The 15,356-nt window shown below is 49.0% G+C and overlaps 1 protein-coding gene across 7 annotated transcripts in view; it reads right to left on the bottom strand.

Annotated features, from left to right (window-relative positions):
* Positions 1-3,155: 3,155 nt before the first annotated feature.
* The window catches only part of LRRC20 (leucine rich repeat containing 20), a 71,551-nt gene continuing 59,350 nt past the window's right edge, over positions 3,156-15,356 (bottom strand). For all 7 annotated transcript variants that reach the window (XM_002756273.5, XM_009009801.5, XM_035268097.3 and 4 more), the window contains one exon: positions 3,156-5,673. In XM_002756273.5, coding sequence (XP_002756319.1) covers positions 5,519-5,673 — 155 coding nt within the window. In that variant the 3' untranslated portion in view covers positions 3,156-5,518. The remainder of the gene's footprint in view (positions 5,674-15,356) is intronic.

Here is a 15,356-nt window from a genome sequence, read left to right as displayed (position 1 = left end):
CTGCAGAGTCCACCCTGGAAGGCATCCCAACTTAAGTGCTTCCCAGCTGCAGGAAGCCAGGTGCCCGGTGCTTCTGCTGGCATCAACTTGGGGTACACACATAGGGTAGCGCAGGCTCCAGTTGGGCTTCATCATCCCTGACAGAGCCTTTGTAGATTCCTGAACTGTGAAGGAAGCAGGGACCTGCCAGTCTTTTCATCCTCCGTGGGGCTAAATCTCCCATTGGCCAGATGAACTTCAGGTATGTGTGGCATGCAGCTCTGCATGGCCCTAAGAGAGGTGAGGTTCTTATTTGGGCATTAAAGGCTGTGCCCACACAAGGATGGGCATAAGCAGATGTGAGAGGAAACTGGTGTGTGAAATGGGCACCACGTTGATGCACTTACCTTTGTCCCCCGTTCTTAACCCTATGGCATTAGGGAAGGCAGTGTTGGCATCTACCTTATAGATAAGGAAAGGAAGGGCTCAAAGAGGCCTTTTCACTGGAATGGGTTAGAAGGACCATGTCAGCTGAAGAAAGTGATCAAACACTTCAGTCCAAGCTGGCCTCCTGAGAGGCCCAGGGCTCACAGCAAAGACCCTGGGCTCGCAGCAACAAAGCAAACAAGCTTGAACCAACCCCAGCCCTGCTCCTTCCTAGGCATGTGCTAAGCCTGTTTCTTCATCCATAGAGTGGGCAGCAAGAAGGGTGATGTTAACAGTAAATGAGAAACACACAGGGCCAGGCACAGTGGCTCACACCTGTAATCCCAACCCTTCGGGAGGCTGAGGCGGGTGGATCGCCTGAAGTCAGGAGTTCGAGACCACCCTGGCCAACATGGTGAAACCCTGCCTCTACGTTAAAAAATACAAAAATTAGTAGTGCATGGTGGTGCACACCTGTAGTCTCAGCTACTCGGGAGGCTGAGACAGGAGAATCACTTGAACTCAGGAGGCAGAGGTTGCGGTGAGCCAAGAACGTGCCACTGCACTCCAGCCTGGGTGACAGAACAAGACTCCATGTCAAAAAAACAAAACAAAAAACCAAAAAACCCAAACACAACCACATACCAGTGCCTGCCTGGTGCTGATACACTAGGAGCTCCAGGGGTGCTCTTGCTTGGACCTAACGCAGCTGGGCTGTGTCCCTTTTCTTGGGCATGGATCCAACCTGCCTGGCCTGGAGACACAGTCAGAGCATGGCCTGGCTGCTCATGGGCCAGGGAGGTTTTCCTGCCCAGTTGCCTGAGTCACGCCCTTTCCCCAGGCCCACCCTTCCTGGCCTCCACATCTGGTTCAGGGCTCTGCTGAAGACTTCTGGAGTAGCTCCCAATTCTTGCCTTGCCCGGAACTGCTTCTCGCTTCCCAGGTCTGGCTTTCTGCAAAGGGCCAGGCACATCTCATGTGAAGAGCAGATCCAAAGCAGGGTTCTGGGATATAATGCAGTACTTGGGGGAGACTACCATCAGAACCTTGTAGCCCCACACAGCTTCCCGTCTACATTATTCCACCGTCTTTTCCAGCTTAGCAGTATGAGTCCAGGAAACTGTTGCCCAGGAAGAAAAAGTTGTAAATAACTTTATTGTTCATTCCAAGAGCTCTCAGAAGGAATCATCTGCAGCAACATCAAACTACTCAACTCTTAATCACAAGAGAGTTTACGCTCCAAGACTCTTCGAACCCTTCGCCTCAAAATCCCCCCTTGCTGTGTCCACTGATCCTAAACTACATCCTGATCTTTACCCAATCCTAATTGAGGCTTCCTTCCCTGCATCGAAAGTCCCACCTAAAACCAGACTGAAATCTCTCGTCACTTCCTGACTGCCTTTCCCAGTCTGACACCCTAGAAAAAAGGTGGAGAGGGAAGGATAGGATCAGCTTTGCCTGATTAACAGGTGGCTCTGGTGATGTTTTTGATGAGGCATTCTTCAACAGGAAACTACGCAAAGACCACTGGCCTTTGGGGTGGGGACACCAGCGGCCTGAGTCCAGGCTAATCCACAGGGGACAGTTATAAGTGATCACAGGGCCTTCAGGAGCTGAGAAATGGTGACCATATGAGTTCTGGAAAAGCCCTTGGGGGGGTCTCCTGGTGTAGCCCCTTAGTTTTACAAACAGGAAACAGGGCCTGGAGAGGAAGAGATTTGTCCAAATCCCAAAGCTAGCTAGGATTGTTACAGGGATTAAATGAGTTAATATCTATAACGCACTAAGACACTGCCTGGTACCCACTATTTGTTAAATAAAAATAATGGATCAGCCGGGAGCAGTGGCTCATGCCTGTAATTCCAGCACTTTGCGAGGCCGAGGTGGGTGGATCACCTGAGGTCAGGAGTTCAAGACCAGCCTGGCCAATATGGTGAAACTCTGTTTTTACTAAAAATACAAAATTAGCCAGGTGTGGTGGCGAGCTCCTGTAATCCCAGCTACTCAGGGGAGCACCTGACCTAAAACTCAAGGCAAACTTAAGTTGGCCTCTCAGACTTAGAAAAAAGCAAACCCTGACTTTAACATTGAACCCAGAGCAGCAGTTCTCTAGCAAGCATTGGAACCACACAGAGCGCTTGTTAAGACAGAATGCTGATCCCCACTCCCGATTTCAGATTCTGCACATCTGGAATGGGGTCAAGAATTTGAATTTTTTTTTTTTTTTTTTTTTTTAAAGACGGGGTTTCACCATGTTGTTTAGGCTGGTCTTGAACTCCCGACATCAGGTGATCCGCCCGCCTTGGCCTCCAAAGTGCTTGGATTACAGGTGTGAGCCACCACACCCAGCCAAGAATTTGTATTTCTAACCAAATTCCTGGTGTTGCTAATGCTACTGGCCCAAAGACCCCTCTTTAAGAACCATTGACTCAGCAGAATAAATGACGAAAGGAGTAATTTCTGGCATCAATAAGGGAGAAATTTGGAGATAGCAGGTCTCTTCATCCTTTCCCAGATACACAGTTTCCCCTGACGTTTAGCCATCCTGCAGCAGAGCAGCTGGGGGCATGCACCAATTCTGCTTGGCTGTACCTCTGCCCACCTGTGACTAATCCATGCTTCATCCCAGTCTAGCCTTCTCTACCTCATGCTTTCAACAAGAGGGCACCCCTCTTGCATGTGGGCTGGTTTGACACCCAGGCTATAGGAGGTCTGTACAGTGAGAATGAATTAAACACCAACCAGGCAGATGAAACCAATGCATTCTTTATTGCAGACTAAAGCTAAGGGGCTCACTCACTGTGAGCTCTGATTTGGGGGCGGCTGTGGCTGCCCACACTTTCCCCGAGAGGCAAGGGCAAACTCTCCAAGCAGAGGAGAAAACAAGTTCCAGAAGCTGCCCCTTCAGAGGCCTGAGGTGAGGACCTGGGTCAGCAGACAGCTTGGCATGCAGGGGTTAACCAGAAAGGCTAGGTCCAAAGGGCCAGGCACACCTAACCCTCATCTCCTGGTGACTGCAGGTTACTCCCTTCTTCAGGAGTGACAATCTAACAGGCCAAGGGTCTCTCAGGGCTGGTTAGGGAGAAGGCTGAGCACAGGCTCAGATCCCTGGAAGTGGCAGGGAGAGAACTGAGAGAACCTTCACCCTCTTCTCGAAGGACATCCCCAATCTCAGTCCTTGCTTCTCAAACTCTGAAGTGTTTATAGGAATCATCTGGGGATCTTGCTAAAATGCAGGGTCTGAGTCGGGAGGTCTAGGGTGAGGCCTGGACTCTGCATTCCTAACAAGCTCCCAGGGGACACTGCCACCACCGGTCCACAGACCACACTGTGAGTTGCAAGGTTCTGGTCATTCACTGCCTTTGTGCACATCAGAGAAGCATGCCTCTTCTTCAACAGGGAGAATCCCTGTCCAGGTTAAAGGCAGGTGGGCCAGCACAGCCTGAACAGGACTTCGGCCCCAACTTGCCCCCAACACTCACAGATGAACTCAGTAGCTCTGGAGACCCTGTCTTAACCTCCTCATCCTGAAAACCCTTTGCCCAGAGTTTGACCAACCAAGCCTTGTGATAGGAGCAGAATGAACAGTTTCTTGAGATACTGAGAGCTCAGTGATGGCCCAACAGTGGCCCAACCTGTCAGCTCCTTACCAAGAGACAGGAGACCTGGGCAGGGACAGGAGAACTGGGAGCTTTCTGAGCAGGGATTACTGCTCTGAGCAGTGATCTGAGCTCTTAACATCTTAGCCCTAGGAGTGCTAAAGTGGCCACTCATCCACAGAATGCAGGATTTCGGTGGCCTGGCTTTGCCTCAAGCCCAGGGGCCTCAGGTGCCTCCAGAGATTCAAACAAAGGTGCAGATCAGGTAGGGTCTGGGGCACTGAGTCAGCTGCTCCACACATGAGAGAAATGGGAGATAGATGCCTGAGGACCAAGCAGTCTTCAAGCCACAGGTGTTCTCAGGAAGAAAAAGCCACAGGCCTCCTCCTGGTAGGGGACCAGCCATTCCCACTTGCCGGGTACTGTCCCAGTTTTAGCACTGAAAGTTCCACATCCTGGGAAACTAGGACAGCGGGTCACCCTGTTGCTTCATCATACCCTAAGATGACAGGTTGAGTCCTTAAAAGGACTGGACTAGGTCATCAGGGGTTTGGATACTGGCCTGGGAACTGGCTGGCTACAAATTTGGCGATTCATACCATGTTCTGCCCCCAGGGGCCCTGACAAGGCAGCCAGGCTGCTGCTGGATGGGACTGTGATGACGGTGGCCATCTAATCACTTCGGACCAGAGCCACAGGTGCAAATGGCTCTGCCGTTCTCTGGGCCACGTCTCCCACAGCTCAGGGGTGACACTACAGAGGGACGGAGCACTCAGGACTCCCCCCACCCTGCCGATGTGTTAACTGTCAGGAAGGACAGAGCTGACGTGACTTGCTCCCCATTCCTAGACTGCTGGTCCTCGGGCTCCTACATGAATGTTCTTGCCTCGCAGCAGTGCCAGGCCAGATTCCCGCCACAGCTCTCGTAGGACTCCTAGCTGAGGCTCCTGCCAGTCCAGGAACCACAGGGGTGAAGACTGGGCCCTGCAGAGGGCCGCATCCAGGTCAGTTCTCAGGAAGCAATAAATAGATGGGGGTTGTCTTCTCTTCTCAGGACAGCAACTGGCACTCAGCACTAAAAACAAGGCCTCAAACTCGCAGGGGTCCAGAAAATACCCAGCAACGCCCACCTGCGCCTGCTGATCTGGAGGTAACTTAGAGGCACATACTGCTTAAAAACCTCCAGGGAGCCCAAAGGAGGTAAAGGGTCCCTGCCTTTTTATAGGGACTTTTTCCAAGGTCCCTTTTTTCAAGTGACAAGGCTCAGAGAAGGCAGGAGATCTGCCTGAGCTTGCATAGCAGCTGTAAGTGCCCAGAGTCCAGGCAGCAGGCCCCACCTTGCCTCTTCCCTTGGGCATTCCAGAGCCCGCTACTGTTGTAAGCTATCTATCCAGACCGGCTGTACCCCCCCCCACCCCCAGCCCACAAGCTTGGCCTCCCATGGGCCTCCCTCCTTTCCTGGGTGACAGGCCAGTGGCCTCTGTCCCTTGCTGGGTGGGCATGAGGAGGGTGGCCTAAGGTAGGGGGGCTCTTTCGCCCTCTGGAGACATGAGCATGTCAAACTTGATGAGCGGCGGGGCGATCACGCGCACCTCGGCATTGAGTGGGTTGAAGCGGAGGTTGATGCTGCGCAAGGCTGGCATGGCGGCCAGCTTCTCCACGGGCACATCTGTTGGGGAAAGAATGGACAGGTTAGAGAGGTGGGGGCCAACCAGACAGAAAAGAAGGACAATGGTGCAGGAGGACTCTGAGCACATGATGGTGAGGGGCAGCACCCCAGGACCCACTGCATGTGGGCTCAGCCCTGTGCGAGGGGCTGTCAGGCCCACCAGGATTCGAAAATTACATGGATGAAAGCATCCTAAAATATAAGAATCAGCTGCTTCAAAAAGTCAAACGTAGGATTACCAGCAATTTTACTCATAGGTAGAACTGAAATAATTAAAAACTGGTATTCAAACAATTTTACACAAATGGTCATTGCAGCATAATTTATAATAGCCTAATGTCTGCCAATGGATGAATGATAAACAAAATGGTATCTACATATAATGGAATACTACGCAGCCATTTAAATGAATGAAATTCTGATACAGGCTATGCCATGGACGAACCTTGAAAACACTGTGCTAAAGAAAGAAAGAAGGCAGGCACAAAAAGACAGATATCATATGACTCCACTTATGTGAGGTACATAGAGCAGCTAAATTGATAGAAATAGAAAGCAGAACAGAGGTTACTAGGGACGAGGAGAAAGGGAAGTAGGGAGTTATTGCTTAATAGCTACAGATTCTGTTGGGGTGATGAAAATATTTTGGAAATAGATAGTGGGGATGGTTGCACAAAATGGTGAAAGTAATTAATGCCACTCGGTATGCTTAGAAATGGTTAAAGTGAGCTGGGCGATAGTCTCAGCTAGTCAGGAGGCTAAGGTGGGAGAATCACTTGAGCCCAGGAGTTCAAAACCAGGATGGGCAACATAGTGAGACCCCAGTCTCTATTTCTTTAAAAAAAAATTTAAATAGCAAATTTTATGTTATATATATTTATCACAATTTAAAAATAATGTAATATGCCAAAAACCACTGAATTGCATACTTTAAATGGGTGAATTGTATAGTATGTGAAATATATCTCAATAAATATATTAAAAAACAAAGACTATTGTGTGCATAAGGAATATTTTAGCCAAGAGAGAGGAAGCTGGATACAGTGGCCTATGGAAATTCTTCTTAACTATGGGAATGCCATTCTATATCATGTCATCTGCTCTATCATAACCCTAAAGAGTCCCCAAAGCAGCAGACATGACTATCTTGGGTCTAGCTAAGGGAGGTTAGTTACACTTTGAATTTATCAGGGCTCTTGATAATGTGCCCTACCTCTATTATTGCTCCATAAGAGCTATCTGTGAAGTTCCAGACTATGTTGGATCATCACTTAGAGATGGAAGGTTCTCTGGAATCAAAACAAATATATCTCCTGTCCCAGCTCTAGTTTCCAAAATTTAATGTGTAGAATATGGAAATCAAGTTTCAAGCTGTCATCCACCTTACATAAAGATACTAGGGTATTTTCCAACACTCATCAGAAATGCCACATTGTAACAAATATAAAGATTGTAGTGATCTGCAAATTAATTCCGGGTCCAATATTCTCAGTTGTAACTGAAGAGGCAGTGCAGCCTAGTGTCATAGACATGAAATGTAACAGACAGCCCTAAGCTGATGCCCGAGCTTTATCACCTAAAAACGTTTATTACTTCCCTGTACCTTGTAATCTTGAAAATGGAAATAACTAATCTTTCCTCAAACAGAATTAAACTGGGGAGTGACTGTTTAAAGGGAATGGGGACTCCTTTGGGGTGGCAAAAATATTTTGGAATTAGATAGAGGTGATGATTGCACAACACTGTGAATGTCCTAAATGCCAATGAACTGTACACTTTAAGTGGTTAATTTAAGTGGTTCATTTCATGCTATGTGAATTTCACCTCAATTTTTTTAAAGGACTAGAATAAGGCAGCAGCTATATTAATACTCGGTAACCTGTTCCTCCCACCTAACCTTTAGGGTCACTCAGACAAGAATAGGATGCTTGCCTTGACGCAAGCCCTCTATCCAGGCTGAGACTCTGGCTGCATCTCTTCTCCCCCGATCCAACTCTGTGAGCAGCCAGATTCTATAAAACCTCCCACCCTAGCACAGGATGGGGCCAGACCTCACCCCACGGAATCCTGCACAACCTCAGGCAGATAGTGATGGCAAGAGCCAGCTCCTCTCCTCTCCTGGGCACCAACTATTGGCCAGAGTTGGGGGGGTTTTGTTCTTGTGGTTGTTTTGCTTTTAATTTTAGAACACACTGGTGAATATTATGCACATATTTTGTTTGAGATCTGTACTATAGATCTCAGGTCACTTCTTTATATATGTATTTTTAACTAAGCAACAGTAACAATCTTCTTTGTAATTTATTTTTAATTTTTGTGGTAAAATCAAATAAATTTACCATCCTAACGATTTTTAAGTGTACAGTTGAGTAGCATGAAGTACATTCACACTGTTGTACAACCAATCTCCAGAACACTATCTTGCAAAACTGAAACTGTATACCCATTTAAACAAGAACTCCCTATCCTCCCTCCTCCCAGCACCTGGCAACCACCACTCTACTTTCCATCTTTTTAAATCTGACTACTCTAGGTACCTCACATAAGTGGAATCATAGAGTATTTGTCTTTTTGTGATGGACTTATGCCACTGGGCATAATGTCCTCAAGGCTCATCCACGTAATGGCATGTGGCATTGATAATGCAGGATTATTCAGCCTTGAAAAGGAAGAAACACCAGGCGCAGTGGTTCATGCCTATAATCCCAGCACTCTGGGAGGTCCAAGCGGGTGGATCACCTGAGGTCAGGAGTTCGAGACCAGCCTGGCCAACATGGTGAAACCCCATCTCTACGAAATACAAAAAATTAGCCAGGCATGGTGGCAGGTGTCTATAATCCCAGCTACTTGAGATGCTAAGGAAGGAGAACCGCTTGAACCTGGGAGGCGGAGGTTGCAGTGCGCCAAGATTGCGCCATTGTACTCCAGCCTGGGCAACAAGGAAACTCCATCTATAAATAAATAAAAAGGAAGAAACTTCAGACACATGCCATAATGTGAATGAACCTTGAGGTTCACCTGTCAGTGGTCACCTGGGTTGCTTCCCTCCCTTGGCTATGATGAATAATGCTGCTACGAACGTGAGTGTGCCAACATCTCTTCAAGACCCTGCTTCCCATTGTTCTGGGTGTATCTGCAGATGTATGTAACTCTCACCAAGATAAAAATAGAAAACATTTCAAGAACCCCCTAATAGAGTTTCTTTGTGCCCCTTTCCAGTTTATACCCACCTGATCTTCCTCTTCATTAATTCAGTCTATTCCTGACCTTCATATACATGGAACTACATAGCATGGGCTGCACTTTCAATGCTTTTAGGACTTTCGGTTTGAGAAAGTCTTAAACTTTTTTTTACTCAGGAAAGTTGAATATTATTGTCTTAAGTCTCTTCCCACCTCCCTTTTTCATTTGGAAATAATTTCAAGTGTATAAAATGTTGCAAAACTAAGAATAAAAACAGTAGTGAAAAATACCAGATGCCCTTTAGCTGATGATTCACCAATTGTTATCATTTTATCCTATTTGCTCTACGATTTGTGCATGCATTTTCTGTTTCTCTCTCTCTCCACACACACACACACACACACACACACACACACACACACACACACACTTTATTCCTGAATCATTTGAGTATACCATACATACATTATAGCCCTCAGTGTGTATTTCCTAGGAACTGGGACACTCTCTTACTTATATAACCGCAGTGCAGTTATGGGTTCCAGGTGTTGACATTGATAGAATGTGTGTCTAACCCAGGGCCCACAGTTCAGTGCGGTCAGGTGTCCTAACATCCTGTACAGGACCTCCCCATCTAGTACCAGAACCAGTCTGGAATCAAGGATTGCATCTACTCCTAACTCTGGGCTCCTTTGTCTTTCATGACGTTGACATTGGAGGAGTGCACTACCCCTCTCCCTTTGAAAAGTTCCTCACTTTATGTTTGTCTGGTCTTTCCTCGTGATTCGACCAAGATTTCACAGGTAAATGTCCTTCCTGGGGCATCACGTCAGAGGCACGCCAAGATCATCTTTATTGTTACTTTTGATCACTTGATCAATATGTTACTTGCTTTATTTCCTATATAATTACTGTCGTGTTTTTTTTCTCCTTTGCAAGTAACAAGAAGTCTATGGGGACACATCTTAAGTGCGTGCAAATATCCTAAACGTTGGGTCTCACCAACATGTAGCATTCATCACCTTTAGATTTAGCATCCACTAAAGATTCCCACCTGACCTGATCTTTATAATGGGTGCAAAATGATTTTCCAGTGTCACCAGTCTTCAGCATTCTATTTCTCTTCCATTTACCTATTATCAATACAGACGCCTATGTTTCTAGGGATTTACAATTCATTATTGTACTTCATTATTCTGTGTTGGGGGAGGCAGCACTGGAGGAAGGGTTTAGAGTGTGCCTACATAAACTGGTTTAAGTAATGTATAAAAAAATCAGGAACAATAAACTGCAGAAGGCCGCGGAGGCCTCTGGAGAGGAAGGCCTCTCTATGCCAGCATGTTCCCAGGAACAGAGTGACCTAAGCTCTGATATTCTAAACATAGTGCCCAAGGACATAACACTCCCTTGAAGCGCTGGAATCTAACTAGACATGTTGGCTCCTTGCTAAGCCCACTCCCATCAGCTGCACTGTCTATTGATAAACATAGGCTTTTAGCTCATGAGAAACTCACATAAACCACCACTGCTACCAATTTTATGTTTGATGAACAGCCTCCCCTTCACCAATTCACCCTACCACCTGCACTATAGATAAAAGCGGTTGTGTTCAATGAATATTGTGGAAACCAGAGCTTGGGGCCTTCACTGCCTCCATTACAAGTGATGGTCCCCTGGTCCCACTTTCATTCTTAATCTGTTTTTTTCTCATTCCTTTGTCACCACCGAACTCAGGGTACCCATGGGTGGGCTGTGGGGGCTGACTCCTTAGAATGCTGATGCTTGAATTGTCTAGATTTGACCAGTGGGAGCCCATTTTGACATGGCTCCAGCACTTTTCAGATGCACTGCCTGACTTTCTAGGAAGACACATCTTGAGCCTTCCCTGTTCCCAGCCCTGGAATCAGCCACTTCTCCAAGAAGTCCTGGTTCTTTTCAATGGGGAAGGGTATCAGTGCCCAATAGTACCAGTGTAAACTGACTAAGCCACATTTTACAATCCATCCACAAGACCTGTGTACATTGAATCCATCTGCTTGTGACTGCTGCGTACTATAGCATGCTGTGTGCCCACCACACTCTACCTCTCTACTGTGCCAGCGATGACACCCAAGTGGCCTCTATCTGTCCTTAGGAGCCAATGTGGGAAAGTCTTTGGATGTATGCCCAGGGGTAGGACTCATTGCTCTGTCAAAGGATATGTGTATACACCCCCACTAACAGCTCTCTAATTCCTGGTGAGTCTCCCCGGGAGCTTCCTATCCTTCCTCCGACAAAAGCTTTCAAAGAGGCTGCTTGGACCTGCCCAGAGGCCCGGCCCACCTCCAGGCTGACAGACACAGAGCCCTGACCTTCAGCAAGGTTTCTGCAGTCTCCTCCTTTACCATGCCTTGAGCCCTGCAGTGAGGAATGGGTTCCACAACCCCGGAAGGAGGGAGGACAGCTCTGCTCCCTATGCTCCACAAAGAGCCGACATAACTGCATCCCCCGAAGACAGATACTCTCCTCTCCTCTGGGCTTGGCAACTGGAATGTGGCTCCACGCCAGCTCTCCTGGGGAGAAGGGGATGGGAGGCTACTGGCTCAGGACAGCCCCTTGTATGTGCAGACGCACACGTGACTTTATAAAGCACCTCCATGTTTGATCCTCCCCATGGTCATGAGGGTAGAAACAGTATAGGTGCTCCTCTGCCCACTTTACAGAGGAAGAAACTGAGGCTCAGAAAAGACTGATGCTGAAGGGCACAGAGCTGGTAAGAAGCTGAGCTGGGGCCCAAATTTGCTGTCGCATCATGTCCCAGAGTCCAATGTCCAATGTCCATGCCCGACATGGTGGGCATGGGAAGGGAGAAAGCAACTCAAAGAGTTGCTACCTGAATTGGCAGAGGGCTTAGCACCCATGGAAGCTCCCAGGGGTCTCTTCTCCCCAAAGCTGTCTGCCAGGCTAAAAGTGGGAGTTTGCAGGCATGTGAGCCTCTGGAATCTCTGTGCTGCGCCATGTTTGTCGTTCATGATGGCTTTTTAGGTAATGCACGTTGAGTGCTTACTGACTGAAGTTCTTCAGTTTGTTTAATCCTCACAAGAGCTGCATGAGCTGAGTACTATCATTACCTCCATCTTATAGATGAGGAAGATGAAATGTGCAGCTAAGTCCTTGCCCAAGAATAGACACCCAGCCAGGAAGTGCTGGAGCCAGGCTCTGAAGCCAGGCCAGCTGCCCCAGAGCCCAACTCTTCATTCCACCTCTCATGTGGCCTTCCCACCTCGCATCTCCACCACCCCCAGCTATGAGAGTCCTTCAAGGAGCCCTTTCAGATAAGAGAGAGAGAAAACAGTCTTCTTGCAGAGACCTCCGGGACCCAGCAAGTGTCTGGCTTTATCTGACCAGGATGTTCACCATTCGCTGCACTACCCAGCCAGTCCCTCCAAAGCCAGGGACCTCACCGCCAGCAGAAGCCAGAGGGCACAAGGCAGGAGTCACAAAATCTCTGGGCCCCATAAGGTCCCCATGGCAGGCATTTCCCTGCTGACCTGTCCTGAGAGACAGGGTTTCCTGGAGATGTTCTCAAATTGGTTCTAGAATCTTCCAGGCCTCCTTGTTCTGCTGTAGGTTACAGCACAGAACAAACCTATCCCTTCTTGTTCATGACACTTCTGAAGCCTGGAGCTTAGAAAACACCACCACCTTCTTTAGGTCAAGGACCCTAGATCCTTCACTTCATGTGACAGTTAGGAGGGGGTGGGTGGTGGTTTTAAGATGAACAAGCTTTGGAGTCAGAAGGATACGCCTGGTTTTGCAGTGACTGTGGTGCCTCAGACAGGTTCCCTGTACCTGAGCTTTCCCACCTGTAAAATGGGGTCACACTGCCCACCTTGCAGGGAAGCCTCAGAAGTTGACAAGACGCCTGTACACCGTACACCAGCACAGTGCTCCCACAACATGCGTCCAGCTAGTACAGGTCCCCTGCTCCCTGCCACTGCTCTGGGGCCTGCATCCGCTGAGCAGCAGCCCAGATCCCTGGGGACAAGCCCACAGAGCTTGGCCAGCAGAGTCTCAGCCTGAGTTCTCTCCCGAGATAACCCGGATGTCAGCTCACATAGAAAGGAACAAGGACTGAGCCTCAGCTTTCTCCTGTGGCTCCCGGAGCCCCTCAAAGAAGGCCAAAGCCCCAGATTGGCCTCTGCTGAGAGCACCAACTAGAAAGTTCATGGACACATTTATATTCATGGGCCATTGACAAGAAGCTGTATAGATCATGGTAGAGAGACCATGGGAGGCAGGAGGGTCCTCAAAGTTGTGAAAACCCAGGCTCGGTGGGAGGAAGTAATTTTGCCTGGGGTCACCCAGCCAGTGGATGGCAGGGCTGACACAGACAGAGAAGACTCTTGACCACAGAGGAGTGCTATGCAGGAGTCCCCAGGCCCTGTAAACAGGCAGACAGATTCCCTAACTGGAGGAGCTCACCCACCCTTAGACTCTGGGGTGACCTGCCCTCTCAGTTCCATGAAGGCAGGCTCCGCGTATGAGACCAGGGGCCCAGTCTATGGCTTTGAATGCTGGGGGACAAAGAAAATGTTTAATCCAGGAGCTGTGTCCCCGACAAGAAGACTGGCTATAAGGCAGCCAGGGGTGGGAGGCTGGTCACCACCTGCCTGGAGCAGGAACCACGTGACAGTTTGCGAGCCAGCAAGGAGGGGTGGGAGAGGCTGGGAGTCCACAGCAAAGGGAGGCTTGGACAGGAAAAGATGCAGAGATAGGCTGTTTTCAGAAGACAGGGTTATGAGCAGATGCGACTCCTGGGAGAAGAGGAAAGCAAGAACAGGCAATAGGAGTGGCCACTCACCTCCTTCGCCTTCTCTGGAGCTCACACAGCTGCCAGCAGCCTGGCCTCCCACCTCCCAGCCCTTTGCAGGGTGTGGGGGCTCAAGGAAGGTGCTGCCTATGGTAATTCTTAAATCTCTTTTTTCAAGCAGGGCCCCCATTTTCCCTGCTCATAATTAGTAATGGCTGGAAATAAAAGGGCTAACTCCTTGGACTCTTGCACATCGTCACATTCAGCATCTCTGTTGCAGCCATTCCCCAGAGGCACAGAGAGCAAGTGGGCAGGGGTACAGATGCCTTCCCCTCTGCCCCTGATCACCCAGAATAAGAAAGACCCCTTGCACGTGGCTTTTATTTCATGGGCCATCAACCTCCATTAGACACAGAAGGAAATCAAGGTGCAAGGTGGTATAGACATTACCTTTGTCCAAATGGGCCCAGCAAAGGGGGCTGCTTCTGGGAACTGATGTTTGAGGCCCACGTTAGACGGTTCCTCACAATGATCCATTTCCCAGGTAAGGAAACTTGAGTCTCAGTTTCTTCATGCCCAACATTGCCAAGTCAGTAAGTGGTGGAGGCAGGACAGTTCCCAATCCCAAAGCCCATATGCTTCAGCCCACAATGCAGAGGGGCAAGACCAAGACCAGAACCTGGTTTTGGCCCTTGCACTGGCCCCTGGCCCCCGGAAGATAACAATGACAGACAAGTTTTGCTGAGTGATTCAGTAAGGGCTGGACTGTGGGTGAGAGATCACAAGCTCAGTTGTCCAGATATCCCCACTTCAGAAATGGGGGCTCAGAGCTGCTGTCACCCCTTCTTCCCATCCACTACTAAGGACCCCTGGTCCTGCCCCAGTTTCTCCAGAGGAGGCTGAACAGAAGCTGACTAAGAACCCTCCCAACTCTGAACTCTGTCTCATCTGTCCCTCAGCTGGGAAGACCAGTTGCCTACACAGTGACCCACAGAGTAGCTCCTGAGGGTGGGAGGGGGGTCCCCCTGTCATGCTGCTGCCACAGGCTTACTGGGCATGGCAGGAAGTGCTGCAGCGCTGCTTGGAGCACATCTCCATGACTCCAGGCCTAGTGGGAGCGGCACTGCCGGAGTCTCAGCTTGTTGTTTCCATGTCTGCCACAGAGCCGGCCTCTGCAGGGTCTGTGGCATTCTCTGAATTCAGCAGCATTCACCCTGCTGAAGGCCAGTAATAGCTTTCACAGGCACAGAGCAGGGATTAGGTATAGCTCTTTCCCCTAATTTAACTGCAAAAGTCATTTGAGGAGCTTAGAGGAAGGAGCGATGGGGCCATGAAACACGCCAAAGCTGGCGGAACCAATGTACCAGAGCAGTCAAGCTAGCAACTGACAAGTCCAGGAAGGCAACTGGGAATTTCCGGGAAAAGCTGAAAGATCATTTACGCCCACAGCATCCTAACAAGAGAGGCAGATAGCTGGAGGCTGTAGAGAAGAATACGAAACGATCTGCATTTTGTGGATGGGGAAACTGAGGCTTGGAGAGGTTAAATAAATGTCCCGAGGCTAAACAGCACATCGGCAGCACAGTGGTCTCTGGACTCTGTTGTACCTGGAGAGAAAAGGGACCTCAGCTTTGCTTCAGTAGCACGGGCCATGCTCCCATCACCACTCACTGCGTCCTGCTGCTCCCCAAACCCCAGCTCAAGGGCT

This window comes from Callithrix jacchus, chromosome 12, assembly GCF_049354715.1.
Source record: "Callithrix jacchus isolate 240 chromosome 12, calJac240_pri, whole genome shotgun sequence".
NCBI lineage: Eukaryota > Metazoa > Chordata > Mammalia > Primates > Cebidae > Callithrix > Callithrix jacchus.
This window is presented reverse-complemented; position numbering and strand designations above follow the sequence as displayed.